General features: G+C 42.0%; 1 protein-coding gene across 1 annotated transcript; it reads left to right on the top strand.

Annotated features, from left to right (window-relative positions):
* Positions 1–3,555: 3,555 nt before the first annotated feature.
* Positions 3,556–5,755, top strand: LOC149286394 (uncharacterized). The gene is made up of 2 exons (XM_089494189.1): positions 3,556–4,707; positions 5,750–5,755. Exons 1-2 carry the CDS (start codon positions 3,556–3,558, stop codon positions 5,753–5,755), a joined length of 1,158 nt encoding a protein of 385 aa, XP_089350315.1.
* The last annotated feature ends 11,000 nt before the right edge of the window (positions 5,756–16,755 follow it).

Raw genomic sequence — 16,755 nt, 5'->3', positions numbered from 1 at the left:
AAAAAATTAAACTAGATTTAAATCATTGGAATAATAAGTATTTATCACTTTGTGGAAGAATAGCATCAATCCAGATGAATGTCCTATCTAAAATGTTATACCTCTTCCAAACACTACCGGTTTTAGTGAATAAAGCCCCCTTCAAACAATGGAACAAAGAATTAGTTAAATATATTTGGAAAGGGTGGAAGCCCAGAATAAAATTGAAGGTGTTGCAGGGTAGAAAAGAGAAGGGAGGAATAGGATTACCTAATCTGGAACTATATTATAATGCATGCACCCTTTTATGGGCTAAGGAATGGATCTTGTTAGAGAATAAAAAACTATTAGAACTTGAGGCACTGGACTTAAAAACAGGATGGAATGCATTTCTTACATATGACCAAAGAGATAAAAAGTTTAACACCCACTGTACGAGAAAAACTATATTAAAAGTCTGGAATAAATATAAGGATTTTTTCTATACAAAATTACCCAAATGGACCTCACCGCAAGAGGCATTTCATAAAGAGGAATATCCCAGAAATTATAATTGGATTAAATACGAAGAATGCATATTAAATATAAAAGATAAGATGAAATTAAAAGATAAGGAGGTGTTGGTACAAGAAGGGCAAAAAATCAATTGGTTACAGTATGCACAATTAAAATTGGAATTCAATAAAGATTTAAGAAAAAAAGGCATAGAATTGGGAAAAATGGATTTGGATAAAAATATAATGGAAAAAGAAAAAGGTGCCATTAAAAAATATATAAACTACTTTTAGATATTGATCAGGAAGAAGAAACAGTCAAAGAGTGTATGGTAAAATGGATGGAAAATATAGGAAAAACAATACCTTTAGAAAAATGGCTGAAATCATGGAAAAATACACAAAAATTTACAAAAGGGAATACCCTGAAAGAAAATTATTATAAAATATTTCAAAGATGGTATTTGACCCCATCAAGACTAGCGAAGATGGTTAAAAATATGGACGGTTAGTGTTGGAAATGTAGAGAAAGAGTAGGAACAATGTTCCATGTATGGTGGCAGTGCGACCAAACTCAAAAATTTTGGAAACAAATACATAAAGAAATACAAGAAATAACCGAAATACGAATACCTTTAATTCCAGAACTATTTCTATTAAACATGATAGAATTACCACACGCAAAATTAGACAGAAACCAAAACAGCCTATTATTGTACCTCATTACGGCTGCACGTATGGTGTTTGCTAGACATTGGAAGGGAAGGGAAATTCCAGAAATGTTTGAGTGGAAAATAAAGGTAATGGAGTTAAAAGAAATGGATAAAATGACTATGTATAGTACAGGGAAAACAGAGCAAGAATATGAAAAGAAATGGGGAAGGCTTGTAGAAATATGGAATTAAAGGAGAGTGAGGAAAATACTGGGAAAATAGAGAATACTACTCTTTTTATTACAAAAAGATGTTTTCTAGTATTTGGCGGGTGAGGAGCAGCAGCAGCAGCAGCAGCAGTGAGGGAGAGAGGCAGCGTTTGTGGGGCTTAGCTGGCCCCTGGAATATCCCCCCTCCCACCTGGCAGCCCAGCAGCAGCAACAGAGGCAAGGGCACCGCCCAGGGCCCTTTAAAAAGAGGCCCAGGAACAGCACCCTCGGTGAGGAGGAGGAGGAGGAGGAGGAGGAGGAGGAGGAGCAGGAGCAGGAGCAGCAGCAGCAGCAGCAGCAGCAGCAGCAGCAGCAGCAGCAGCAGTAGTGAGGGAGAGAGGCAGCGTTTGTGGGGCTTAGCTGGCCCCTGGAATATCCCCCCTCCCACCTGGCAGCCCAGCAGCAGCAACAGAGGCAAGGGCACCGCCCAGGGCCCTTTAAAAAGAGGCCCAGGAACAGCACCCTCGGTGAGGAGGAGGAGGAGGAGGAGGAGGAGGAGGAGGAGGAGCAGGAGCAGGAGCAGGAGCAGGAGCAGGAGCAGGAGCAGGAGCAGGAGCAGGAGCAGGAGCAGGAGCAGCAGCAGCAGCAGCAGCAGCAGCAGCAGCAGCAGCAGCAGCAGTGAGGGAGAGAGGCAGCGTTTGTGGGGCTTAGCTGGCCCCTGGAACATCCCCCCTCCCACCTGGCAGCCCAGCAGCAGCGAGGGAGAGACTGTTTGGTGAAATTACTGATATGGGCAATAAAAAACGCTGTAGAACAAGCCCTGATACAAATAAGCATAACAAAGCTTCCAAACAGCTTAAAATCGATGACTTACTTGTTAATGAGGAAACTGTGAGTATTCCATCTACATTGGCAAACTCAAACTTAGAATTTACAATTCCAACTGCTAACAACTTTCTTGTGTTGGGAAAAGAAAATGAGCTTTTATCTGAACTTTTAGCATCTTCAGGGAGTGAGCCGGTTAACATTCATGAAGGGGTGTCCCTGGAACTAAATGAGTCCGTATGGGAGAAACTGCCAGATACTGAGAAGGAACAACTCACAAAGCAAAACAAGTTAAATCCTCCTGACTTTGTGACAAAACAATGCCTTTTAACAGCTCATACTGTTATCTCAATTTATGAGCGCTTAGGGAAAATTGTTAATCAGGTAGAGCTTCTCAAACATTCCTTTGAGACTTTCATGCAGAAGCAATTAGTGGCAAAAGAAAATTCAGATTATGTCAATAGAGAAATATCCAGTAAAGTGAGGATTCCCACTACCAACAACCCCAGAGGCAGTCTACCAGTAACTTCTAAGGAGATGGGGGAAAGAAACCATAGCAGGGTTTTACAAGTAAACCAAGTTATGTTGCAAATTGCTTTTAACAGTATAAATAACGGCAGATGGAGGTCCAATGGAACCATTAGATCTTCACTGAGCCAACTTCTACAGGTGCCCTCCTACGACATTGATATCCTTGCTGTGGAATGGCTTCCTAATATATCAACTTATAAGCGAATCCTGTTAACTTTTGAACAATCTACAATTCCTCTCATGTTGTTAAAAATGAAACCCTTTTTATTCAAGTTCCAAATAATTCCAGCACAGGTTTTTCGTGATCAAATTATATCTCCTCTGTTCCCTAATAAGCATGGTAGTGGGGGGCTTGCAGATCAAAGTAATGCTCACTTGATAATTCCTAAAGGAATCCCTAAAGAGACCTTGAGTAAGACCACACCAAAGCCCAACTTAGTTAAAACCTCCAACAGTATGGCAGAGAGACAACCCACAGAGAAACAGGCCACAGATTCAAGTGACTTAATAATTAATATAGAACAACATGACATCACATCCAGAGTAGATGACCTTAAAAATATGCTGCTTACCACAAAGGATTTGGCCATACCACTGTGGAATTCAATAACTACTGCTGAGGTCCATGAGGTGGAGAGAGCTTTAGATATGAGTTCTATTGATGCTCTCTTATCAATGAATAAAAAGGACCTTACAACTATAACTACAGTACAACCTTTGGAACCTAAGAGAGTTAACACTGTACCCTCTCTGCATGAAGCATCCAACAAACAAAAGGATCCAGCTCAAACAGAACTCTTGAATATTGATGATGACATGGACTTAACATCAGCTTGACAACTAAGCTTATTATGTTGGAATATCATGGGCTGGGGAAATAAGTTCCATGATGCAGATTTTGCAAATTACCTTCAAACTTTTAAAATTCTATGTTTACAAGAGACATGGGCGCTTGAAACTAATTTGCCATCTCTCTATGGATTTCAAGCATTTTCTGTTCCCGCAGTTAAAAGTTGTACAAGAGGCCGTGGTAGTGGCGGTCTTACAATATTCATATCTGTTGATTTACAGGCGGAGATTCAACCAATAACTTGTGCCTTTCCACATTGTATACAGGTGCTAGTCATCAAGAGCATGTGTTTTGGTTCCTTAATTTGCATAAATGTTTACTTTCCCCCTAACTTAGCAAAGAACGTAGGTCCTAACAATATTTGGGATAGCTTATCTGAAACCATATTTTCTTTGGAGAGTCAATATCCCTCTACAAGGCTTTTACTCTGTGGAGACTTTAATGCTAGAATTGGAAATGACTCAAGGCAGGTGGAGAGTACTAACCAAGGATCAACTGCTTATATTGCACCTGTCCCTAGGGTCTCAAAGGATATAATTACCAACAAAGCTGGCTTTAAGCTTATAGAAATTCTTTCTTTGCATGGCTTGCAGTGCCTTAACGGAACCCATTACGATCTGACATCAGGTCCATATACTTATGTTACCAACAGGGGAACAAGTACAATAGATTATATAATAGTATCTGCAAATCTAGTTCCTGATATTTGTAAATTTGAAGTTATTAGTCGTGTTGAAAGTGATCATTTCCCATTGTCATTATTATTTAATACTGGGTCATTTCACCCCCCTTGTACTCCCCAAAATTTAAATTTAAATTTAAATCTAAATGGAATTCATATAGGAGAACAGAGAATACGGTGGTCAATTAATTTGGGCATCTCAGTCCATCAGATACTGGAGAGTATTACCTTTAAGTCCCTACAATCAGCTATTTTAAATTCCACTTCAGATATTTTACATATTTTTCAAACCATCATTCAAATGCTTAGGCCCAAATTGGTGAGTAACAAACAATTTAATCCCAACACGGTAGCAACTAACAAATGGTTTGATTTGGAATGTCGAAATGCTCGGAAAGCACTGATGAAGTGCTCTCGGCAGGCACTTAGAAACAACGACAATATCTCTCCTGACATCTTAGCCTCTATGCGGTCATCCTATAAGGCACTCTTAAAACACAAAAAAGATGAATATATTAGAACACAATGGAAACAACTAGCGCAAGCTGTTACAGAAAAAAATGAGAAACAGTTTTGGGATATTACAGCTTCTGGCATGAATAAGATTAGACCGGTTATTGTTGGGCATATTACATCACAACAATGGTATAGCCATTTTAGTAAACTCTATGGAGTTACAAATGCAGAGCATCACTCTTTTTTTGATTTAAAAACTACCTATCTGCCTCAATGGCCCCCAGTTTCAGAATCTGAGATAAAAAAGCTGATTGCAGCTCTGGCATTGAATAAAGCCCCAGGAGAAAATATGATGCCCCCAGAAATATATAAAAACTTTTCTGATTGGTGGGCTCCAATATTAGCTAAGGTGTTTACCCAAATCAATAATACTGGGATAACTCCAGTAGGCTGGAAACAGAGCGTAGTTGTCCCCATATATAAGAAGGGAGATAAGCAAGATCCTAATAACTATCGGCCCATAAGCCTTCTGGACGTGGATTCTAAGCTATATAGTAGATATCTATTAAATAGACTGGAGGATTGGGAATTTAATAACCAGATTATTTATGCTGAACAAGCTGGATTCAGGGAAGGCCAGAGTACTATTGACCACTGTTTGACTCTTTATTATTTAGCCCAGAAAGGAATTGAAGGCCCTACAAAACATCTGTTTGTTGCCTTTATTGATCTAGCAGCAGCCTTTGATTCAATTGATAGAAACTTGTTATGGCATAAATTGGCCAATACTAATATAGACAACCGCTTATTATTTTTGATTAAGGAACTTTATACCAATACAACAGCAAGGATAAGAGTTGGTACCTCTGGCTCACTAACTGATCCTATTCCTACAAATAAAGGAGTTAAACAAGGATGCCTCTTGGCACCAACACTTTTTAATCTATATTTGAATGACATCATTCCAGCACTTTCTGGCCCAGAATTTTTTCCACCTACACTTGGATCAAAAAAGATCTCTATTCTGCTATATGCTGATGACATGGTTCTAATTTCACTTACACGTATAGGTATGAGAAGGTTACTTTCCAAGCTAGAGGCATTTTGCTCCAAGGAAAAGCTTGTTATCAACTATAATAAAACTAAGGTAATGGTTTTTGGGAAAAGACACTCTGATTTTCGTTGTTCTATTAACGGTCATCAGATTGAACAATGCAGAGAATTTAAGTATCTCGGCATTCATTTCACAGAAAACCTCTCTTGGAAGCCCCATACAGAAGCCAGTAGAGCAGTAGCTGTGAGATCAATTGGAGCAATCCTTAGATTCTATAATCAGGCAGGGGGTCATCTAGTTGCACCTACTGTCAAAATATATCAGAGTAAAGTTATAACCCAGATTCTTTATGGTGCTGCCGTGTGGGGCTGGGATGATTCCCAAATGGTCAAACTGGAGGCCATCCAGAATATGTTTCTCAGGAAATTGCTCCTACTTCCACCTGGTACGCCTGCAGCCTTGGTCCGGGCTGAGGTTGGCCTGCCTTCCATTAGAGCTCGCATTCACTTTACTTTACTTAATTATTGGAGATCTGTTAAAGATTCTACGCTTAAGGTTTTTCCTAAGTTGTGTTTTCAATATTTATCAACCTGTAAAGTCTGGAGCTCAAGACATCAGAGGCTGCTTGAATTATATCCTGCTCTAACTGAAAATTCTTCTAGTTTGAATTCAAGAGAGAAGCTCCGTGAATATATTTTTAACCATGATGTGAATCTGGATAGGGTGGCTATTAATAATTCGAAATTTTCCAATTGGTTTAGATTATATAAATTGGACCATCAGATGGCTGTGTATCTAGGGAATCTTACATTTCTAAAGCTTAGAAGGCTCCTATTAAGTTAATTAATTGTTCAACAATTTCTCCAACTGCCTCTGCCCTTGTGATGATCTCCTGTGGTCCAAGAAGCCAAACTGCGGCCCTCTTATGGCTCTTAGCCCAGCAGACTCTTAAATTCCTGAAATCACGCTGCCAGCACCCAGTGAATTATAAAAGGATTTCCCTTAACCTACACTGGGACCATTTAAGGAACCTTATTTCTCCTCCTTTACTGATTTTCCAAGCATCAACTGAGCCAAAACACGTGTAAAAGGAGTGTAAAGTAGTAGATACTCTAAGGAGGTATTTATTATAAATAGCAAAATATAACTGAAATATAAGTCCTACAAGATATTAAGAATCTTGCAGGTACAATAGTTGTAAGTATATAATATTCCGTTCATATAAGATATTAAAAACCCAAATAAACCCAAACGTCCAATTCTGAGACTAACTTCCAAGATCCGCTCTTTAACTCTCTCTCTCTCGATCTCCAACCGACACAATTCCCCCAACTGTCTCTTGGTTTCTCAGGCCTTATATCTCCTTCTCACGGAAGCTTCCAGAAGAACCTTCATCTTGCTCTCTGATTGGTCAAGAGAGCCTTCCGTAGCAGTGATGTCATTCTGCGTTTGCATAAACCTCCCTTTACTGCCTGAAGAAGACCTCCATTGATTGGAGCCCTGTTATTACAACAACAACAACAACAACAACACTTCTTTTCCTTGGAAGAGATTCACAACTATCCCTTCTTTCCTGGATGGGAAGAATAGGAGGATTCTAGAGGTTCCCATTTCCACTAAGATTAGGAGCTCCCAAATTTCCATGGAAGAGGTTTCCTAAGGCATGTGCCAGGACAGAGTGGGAAACAGGGGGTTCATCATGGGTGAATTACCGTTTGTAGCTGAACCTGGGGCTCAGGGTCCCTAAGAAAAGGAGGTGCCCAGCCCCCCCCCCCCAAATCCCCTGAGCCTCCAGGACAGCAAGACTCAGGGAGGGACAGTCTGCAATGGGCTCAGAGTCCGTCAGGGAAAACCTTGAGGGCCCTTTCCCAAAAGCTGACCAGGATTGGTTTCAGGGGTTGGCATTTTCCTCAGATGACAGTCAGGATCTCAAAGACCACTCCCCATTTTGGATTTTGTTTTTTGACTGTGCTGCCCTCAGTGGAGACTTCCTTACTCTTAAGGTGCCATAGAGGTGAGCATGGAACGTACAGGGAAGGTGGCTTTTGCAGTCTTTTCCACCATTGAGCTTACCTTGTCAAAAGAGAGCAGGAAAGTAATTGGGGGTAGAAAGCAAAGTCCCACATTCGCTCCCATAAGCTCCCCCTGAAGCTTTTCCAAGCATGCCCTAGTCCTCAGTCTCCCTCCCAGGCTTCATCGTTTCCTCGAGAGATGGAAACCTTCAAGGGAGAGTCCTTGGGGGTCAAGCCAAGCTTTCCTCTGCTTCTCAAGGCCTCCTTCTCCATCCACTGCTGGTCTTTGGAAGGGAGACCTAGATCGCTCTTGAGAAAGTTACTTTTGGAAGGACGGACTACCAAAACCTCCTAGTCTGGCTCTAACCTTAAGGACTTCAAATATCTGCAATGAACTGGGCCAAATGTTATGTCAGGAGTGGAGATCCTGTGGCTCTGTATCCCCATTAAGAAAAAGACTGAATTGCCATGACTGGTGCAAGGTTTCATATTCTTGGGATGGGCAGCCAGGAAAACAGAATGCTTCAAAGAATTCAAAGGTTTATTGGATAGAGATAGAAGTGCAAGATGCCTTAAAATCATATGTTCTGAATCAAAGACAGCATCAAAGGGGCTCTAATAGTTTTACAGGACAGAATCCGGATAGACACTTCCTCCAAACAAAAAGTATTTCAAAGTTCCACTTTCTGTCCTTTCTGGAAATGTTGATGCCTCAAGGGCTGGATCCTAAGCAAAACAGAGATATGGTTTGAACTGCAATTCAGAGGTCAAGGTTTGTATGTGGTTTTTGATGCAATTTACAATTTTCAAGGTCCAACTGTATAAATGATTTAATTTTTTTTAAAAAAAATGTTATAATTTTAATGCCTTTGCATTGTTTTGCATTTGTACTGTATTAAATTTGCTGTTAGCCACCTTGAGTCCCTATATTGGGAGAAAGGATGGATGTATATAAATAAAATAAATAAACTGGAGATCCCTTGAGGATCCATGGGTTTCTTGGTGTAAATAGCCCTCCACCAACAGAGACAGAGACTGAATGAGTCTGTCCAGAATTGCTACGGGTCATTTTTGGCACCTGGGTTGTATCTCCATTGCTCAAACCTAGCACTTTGATGCCATGAAACTTCCAGGACTCTGTCCAACAGAATCCTGGAATTTCTTATTTCATGAAGTACTTAGAATTATATAGCAACTCATGAAAGACTGCACTGGGGCTCTCTACCAAGCATCCAGTTCTAAGCACGCCATTCCCAGGTTTCTCTGGGGTGGATCCACAGCCGGTAACATGGCACCAAACTGGTACAATTGTATAATATGTATAGGATTTTGGTTGCCTACTTTCTGGTGTCCCTCCATCTCTCTTATAGGGTTGTGAATTCAGGTCCTGAGGTTTGTGAGCTAAAACCTAGGACATGAGGCAGGGCCTCTAGCAATCTCATTCAGCCCAATGCATAAATTACTAACCACAGTCGCTCACAGTTTGTCATTCAAATGTACTCAATATACTTTCCTGTGAAGAAATGAACAGAAAAATTTTTAAAGGTCTGTTCCCAGATCAAGGGGAGATGAGAGAATTATTCTTTCTCTCTTGCTTGGAGAGACAGGATAAAAAGTGTGAAGTCGAAGGCTTTCATGGCCAGCTTCCATAGCTTTTTGTGGGTTTTTCGGGCAATGTGGTCACGTTCTAGAAGAGTTTCTTCTGATGTTTCGCCAGCATCTGTGTCTGGCATCTTCAGAGATGCCAGCCACAGATGCTGACGAAATGTCAGGAAGAAACTCTTCTAGAACATGGCCACATAGTCCCAAAAATCCACAAAAACCTTAGGATAAAAAGCATTTAATTTAGCCTCCTTCTTTCTAGCCAGATGGCGAATGCAGAGTATAGAAGTGAGCCCTTGTACCACCACAACTGAGAGAAAGCAAGAAACTAAACCAATCCATAGACCCCTGCAATTTTTCTAGTTATAGAAACCAATGAACTAAGTATCGCAAATTATATTAAGCTACTGCTCTCACATCTGATCTGGATGTTTGCACAGAGCCCTTTCCTCTTTCCTGGAATTGGGCTCCCTCCAAAATGGAGAAGAGGCAGCCTCTTCTCCTGTCTGAAGATCATGCATGAAACAGGAAGCTCAATGCCAGGCCCTGATGTATCGTATCTTTACTGCCACATGTAAAAAGGGCAAGGAAAAACACTTGTTACAGGAGAAGAAAGCAAATAAAACCTGATCCTTTCTGGTCCAGGTTTCGGACCTGGGCAAAAGAAGGGAAACCAGGAATTGACTTGGGAGTGAGCGAATGTTGTGTGGCCTGCCCTGCCTGACCGGGGGCCTCCCTGGGGACCAAATCCATCACCCTTCTCTTCCCCCTCAGTCAGCATTCTCACAAAGGAACCAAATTTAGGGGGTTCCCATTGGCATCTCCAGGCACCCACCTTTCCTTTCCTTTCCTGCCAAGGAAACCCAGAAGGAGCCCATCTTCCTAAGCAGCCAATGACCAAACCCACCAGCCTTCTAGAACCCTATTCAGGCTCCAAGCCAACCACTAACAATGGTCCAAGTTCAGGGCTGCTTTATTTATCTGGCTGAATGCTAGGGAATTCTGGGAACTGTAGTTTTGTGAGATATTTAGTCTTCTCTGTCAGACAACTCAGATGCCATGATAAACTAAAATTCCCAGGATTCCCGAGTACTGAACTAGGGCAGTTGAAGTGGTTTATTTCTGCAATGTGTTTTTGACCTCTGTTACTATTTGAGTGTCCACAAGGCTCCCTGGGTTTGAAGGGAAGATTCATCATCATCATCATCATCATCATCATCATTTCTGCAGTGTTTTTGAACCAGATCTGAGAGAGCCCTGCGGCCTGGATCTGCCCAAATCCCAAATATTGCCCGCTCAGCAAAGCCTGGAGATATTAACCTTTAAGGACCAGAGCTCCTCAAAGGCTGACTTTCCCAATCTCTCCTGAGAGACCCTCCTGGGCCTAGAGCAGCCCCAAAGGAAGGGGTCCCATTGAATGGGGGCCCCATGTCTTTCTGAGTCTGTGGGTCCAGAGGAAGAGGACTGTTTTCCAGGACCCTCTTCCTAACCTCACAAGGCAGCTCTTAGCATTTGCCCAAAACTGCTCTTGAACATGCAAAGATCAGGCAAGCAAGATCTGCTTTGCTGTTTGCAAAAAAAGATGGAAAAACCATAGGCCCTTGGTATCCTTTGGGATTTGGTTTGGATAGCAAAATCCATGGGTGCTCAAGTCTATATAAAATGGGTGACCTTGGATAAGTCACACTCTCTCAGCCTCAGAGGAAGACCAATGGCCAGCTGGAAGGCATACAACACACACACACACGCGCGCGCACACACACACACACACATCTACATGATGGAAATGCCATTCATTCTGGGCCATGAAACCCGCTGCGGGGAACCTTGGGCAGCAGACACTCTCTTAGCCTCAGAGGAAGACAAAGGGCAAAGTGGAAGGCAAACCTGAAGGCAAGGAAACCACACCCCCAGCCCCCAAGGCACACTCTCTCAGCCTCAAAAGATGGCAATGGCAAAGCCCCTTTGACAAAACCTACAAAGAGACTCCTGTGACAGTGTTGCATTAGGATCCCCAGAAAGGAATTGAAGGCACACAACACTCCCCCAAAGTCTGGGAGGAAAAGGAGGAGGAAGGCTTAGAGGAAGGTCCTGAGGAGGAGGAAGGCTTAGAGGAGGAGGAGGAGTAGGGTTGCCATAATTCTGGACCTCCAAACTGGGACAAATGTAGGACAAAAGTAGGACAAAATTTTCAAATGTAGGACACATTTTTTTAAAAATGGAGGACACACAAAAAAATTGATGATTTTTAAAAAAATGTTAATATAAATGCATGTTTCTTAGGCATGATCAAAATGGAGGACATTTTGGCATTGTTCCTAGACAGATGGCAGAAATGTACTTCCCTTTCTGGCTAACCTCCCCCCCCATTCCAAACAGCATATTTGGGCATTGAAGAGGACGAAGAGTGGAAAAGGCAGAGGAGGAGGAAGAGGAGAAGAAGAAGAGGAGGAGGAAGAAGAGGAGGAAAAGGAGGAAGAAGGAAGAGGAAGAAGGGGAGGAAGAAGGGGAGGAAGAGGAGGAGGAGAAGAAGAGATGGAGAAGAAGAGGAGGAGGAAGAAGATGAAGAAGAGGAGGAAAAGGAAGAAGAAGGAAGAGGAAGAAGGGGAGGAAGAAGGGGAGGAGGAGAAGAAGAGATGGAGAAGAAGAGGAGGAGAAAGAAGATGAAGAAGAGGAGGAAAGGGAGGAAGAAGGAAGAGGAAGAAGGGGAGGAAGAAGGGGAGGAAGAGGAGGAGGAGAAGAAGAGGAGGAGGAAGAAGATGAAGAAGAGGAGGAAAAGGAGGAAGAAGGAAGAGGAAGAAGGGGAGGAAGAAGAGGAGGAGGAGAGGAGGAAGAAGAAGAGGAGGAAAAAGATGAAGAAGAAGGGGGGGAAGAGGAGGAGAAAGAAGAAGAAGAAGAAAAGGAGGCAGAAGAAGAGGAGGAGGAGAAAGAGGAAAGGCTCTTTCCCCTGCCTGGCTGCCTCCGTCGCCAACGGAGGAAGCCAGGCAAGAGAATGGGGCCTCGCTGAAGCCAAGCCCCAAACCCCTCCCTGGCTGTCTCCGTCGCCGTTTTGCCCCCACCCCCGGGATTTCCCCCCCCCCCAGAGACGGAGGCAGCCAGGCAGAGGTTTGGGGCTTGGCTTCAGCCGTCCTCCAAGCCCCAGCCAAGCCTGGAGGACTCGCTGGGGGGGGGGAGTCCCGGGGGCGGTGCCAAACCGGGGCGGGACCGTGCGGACCCGCCCCAAATCGGGAAAGTCCCGCCCTCAGGCGGGATATGGGAAGCCTAAGGAGGAGGAAGGCTTAGAGGAAGGGCCTGAGGTGGAGGAGGAGGAGAAGGAAGAAGAGGAGGAGGAGGAAGGGAGCGAGGTGGAGGAGGAGGAGGAAGGCTTAGAAGAAGAGGAAAAGGAGGAGGAAGGCTTAGAGGAAGGGAGCGAGGTGGGGGAGGAGGAGGAAGGCTTAGAGGAAGAGGAACAGGAGGAAGGCTTAGAGGAAGGGCCTGAGGAGGAGGAGGAGGAGGAGGAGGAGGAAGGCTTAGAGGAAGGGCCTGAGGAAGAGGAGGAGGAGGAAGAGGAAGGCTTAGAAGAAGGGCCTGAGGAGGAGGAGGAGGAGGAGGAGGAGGAGGAGGAGGAGGAGGAGGAAGGCTTAGAGGAAGAGCCTGAGGAGGAGGAGGAGCAGAGAGACCTCTGGAAGATTCTGTAGAGGAAGAAGAAGGAGAAGAAGAAGAGGCACCTGAGCATACGCAGAGGCCTCTGGGGGAGAAGCCACCGGGAGAAATCTCCTGGTTGTAACTTATTATTACTATTATTAGTAGTAGCATTAGTATTATTAAATTTTATTTATTTATAAAGACATGTAAAGACCTATTTATAAAGAGTATCTCAGTGAGTCTCTATATTATAGCATCAGGAAAGATTTTAGGTGTTGTTAAGGTTTGGAAATGCTGTTTGGGGTCCCTTCTGACTTTGGAGCCCTTTCATCCTCCATTTTGGGTTCAATGAAGGCCTCAAACTGCCAACTGCCAAGCGCTGAGGCAGAGGAAGCCATTTTGTGTTCCAACGGCCATTTTGTTTTCTGGCAGCCATTTTGTGCTGCTTGTGACTGTGGGGAATAATATTCCAGAACCTTCTCTGAGTCTCAGTTGAACAGAGGCTCCTCTTTCTCTCCTGAGGCTCCAGAGAGAGAAGGAGGCCAGGCTCCTTGGGCCAAAAGGGAGGAAGTGTGTCTCTTTGTGTGTCTTTTGTGTCTCTTTTCTGAGAGGGTTTTCTTATTACACAGCTCTGCTCCTTCTGGGGAGCATGGGTTTTAAAAGGGATCAGAAATGGGGAGGATAGTTTCAATACAAGCCTTATTCTTCTTCTTCACAAACATTGGGCTTTGGCTTTTAAAAGGAAGCTAGTCCCCAAAAAAGGCCAAAAGTGGCTCCTTTGGGAGGTTTTAAAAGTCTCCCCAGTTTTCTTATTAATAGATTTTCAGACAAGAAGGAAGGAGGCAGACCAGAATAACTCATTTTACCAAGAATGAAACAAACAAACATACAAACAAACAAGAACAACAAAAATAAGGATTAGACAGAAAAGCAAACTGCTTTTATTTAAAAAAGCAAAACCATTCTTAACAGGATAAAAAATCGACTGTGGTTCTTCTATCCTTTATAACCGACTGAGGCTGTATCTGCACTGCAGAAATAATCCGGTTGGAAACCACTTTTTTTTCTTTTGTAATTTATTTATAAACAATCCTTTACAAACAAAAATGAAAAAACATACCAAGACATTTGCATAACAAATACAGCTACAACAAGAAAAAAGTAGAAATACCTACAACATACACATACAACATGCAATAAATAACATCCTGATATACAAAACTGTCAGAAATGTACTATTAAGTTACTTCCAAGTTAAGCTAAGATGACCCTTTTATTTAATTTTCTTAAATTCCTACAAGGTATCGATACGTGTTAAACCTCTAATGTTCAAGTAGACTTTCCATATGATATCTGGGATTGTAAATTAATAATTAGTATTACAAAATAAATCAAAGCCTCTTTAGTTTTCTCAACTGCTTTATCCCTCATGATTGCAGTTAAAATGTCCAATCCCTTTGCTTCTCTTAGTTTAATTATCCACTGCTCTATTTTAGGAATTTGGATGTTTTTCCAATACTGTGAGTGACCATCTACAAAATTAGTCTGGGAAATCTTTTAGCTACTTCCTTTTTCAGTTTACATGTCATATTGAGCAAATAGATAAAAGGGTTTAAAGGTATTTCTTCCTGTAAATGCCATCAAAGAAAACCATTATGCAGAAACATGGAAACAAGCTAATGGCTTGTTACAGACTGCCAAAATAAAGCTGCTTGGTGTCTCTCTGGAGGTATGCTGTTTAAATGATGCATGGGTCCTAAGAGTCCGGAGGTCGCGCCAAAGCCACACTCCATTCCTAAGCACTGGAGTGCAGCTTTGGTGCAGCTTCCGGATTCTTAGGATGTATGCATCATTTAAACAGCATACCTCCAAAGAGACCCGAAGCAGCTTTATTTTGGCAGTCTTTAACAGCCCAATATAACTTTGCTGTTAAAAGAAGATAGAGATGCAACTGAGGTAAAGAGCTATAGGATAATTTTCTTATTAGATATGGATTATAAATTATTTTCTATGATTTTGGCCCATAGACTCAAAAAAGTTCGTAAACACTGGATTCATAAGGACAAGTCAGAGATAACATTCAAAGCGTCTGAAATATAATTGAATATTTTCAAAGGCACAATGAAAAACACACTTATCTTTTTAGAAAAGGCCTTCGATAACATAGGATCGGATATGTTATTTGTGACACTTGAGAAATGGAAATAGGAGCTTCTTATTATAGATGGATAAAGACAATGTATAAAAACCAAAAGAGTTTAAGATTTCTAAAGGTAAATGGCAAGCTTTCCCACTATCACCCCTTTTGTTCATTCTGATCCTTGAAGCACTGAATAATGGGATAAGATTAGAAAATAAGATCAATGGAATAAAAATTAAAACAAAATTGAGTTTAAAATGAGAGTCTTCTCAGACGACATTTGTATTCCCTGGAGAACCCAGAAAAGAGCACAAGACAATTGATGGATGTAATAGTGGAATTGGAATATGTTTCAGGACTAAAAGGAAACAGAGACAAAACATTCATAACAAAAAATATGGGGAAAAGGAAGAAGAAATCCTGGAAGAAATTAGTGGATTTAAAGTGGGAAAGAAAGTTAAATATCTAGGAATAAATGTAACAAATAAAAACTCATATCCATTTCACAATAACTATGAGACACATGGAAGGAAATCAGAAAAGACCTAGAAAAATGGGGGAAATTACACTTATCGCTATTAGGAAAAATATCACTGATCCAAATGAGTTTCCTTCCTGAAATACTGTTTCTGTTCCAAGCGATACCCATCATCCAGAATGAAAGACCATTGAATCTATGGCAAAAGGGAATCTCAAAATTTATTTGGAATTAAAAAAAGAGCCAGGATAAAAACGAAAATACTTTGTGATGACAAAAGTAGAGGAGGACTTTATTATGCTGCTTGTTGTTTAGTCTGGATTAGAGAATGGTTTGTGTTAGAGAATGAACCATTGTTATGTCTGGAGGGTGAACATTTGAGATTTGGGTGGCATGGATACCTAATTTACAGTAAAGAGAAAGTTCATAAAGAAAGCACAAATCATTTAGTAAGAAAAGCTCTATTGAAGATCTGAGGGAAAAACAAGTGTAGAATATCTCCAAAAATACTTTTATGGTGTTCGCCGCATGAGGCTCTTTTTGGGAGGAAAGGTATCCAGAAAACTAAATGGTTAAGATACAAGGATGTACTGAAAGAATCGCAAGGAAAACTAGAGATCAAAACACAAGAAGAACCTAAAGAATCTGGCCTAGATTGTCACTGGTATCTTTATCTTCAAATGAGGGAGAGGTTTAAGATAGATGTGAAATTAGAAGGAATACAGAATGAAAAATGGGAATTGTGGAAGCCATGCTCCATGGTCATTCCATGCCTGAGGAGAGTGTTGGGTGCGAGGCATTGGAGAAGCATCCAGCTGTGTTTCTCTAGCCAGAAGCCAAAGTAAGGCCTTCTCCTCTCAGGGCCACTGGGGAGGTCAGGAGGTTTCAGCAGATGATGCGCTCCTTTCACATCTAGCTACAGGGACATAGCCAGGGTCCTCTCCAATTCCCCATCCCCTGACCCCCCTCCACTCTCACAAGGCATGGAGTGTCAGGACCATGGTGAACAGGTCTGAGGAAACGACATGCATGTGGCCACTAGATGGAGCTGTTGTGGAAGTCATTGACAGCTCTAGTGGCAGTTATATGTGTCAGCATTTAAACAGAGCATCACTGGAATGTTGATGCAACTGTCAACTGTCATTCTCAACTGTCACTGAGGAAGA

The sequence above is a fragment of the Sceloporus occidentalis genome, unplaced genomic scaffold (genome assembly GCF_023333645.1).
Source record: "Sceloporus occidentalis isolate IW3139 unplaced genomic scaffold, rSceOcc1.0.p SCAF_69, whole genome shotgun sequence".
Classification (NCBI taxonomy): Eukaryota; Metazoa; Chordata; class Lepidosauria; order Squamata; family Phrynosomatidae; genus Sceloporus; species Sceloporus occidentalis.
The sequence above is the reverse complement of the archived record's forward strand: the minus strand, read 5'-3'. Positions and strand labels throughout refer to the sequence as shown.

What these genes read in the sequence shown, in the direction of transcription:
- LOC149286394 (XM_089494189.1), top strand. Translation starts at nt 3,556, where the DNA reads ATGGGCTGGGGAAATAAGTTCCATGATGCAGATTTTGCAAATTACCTT.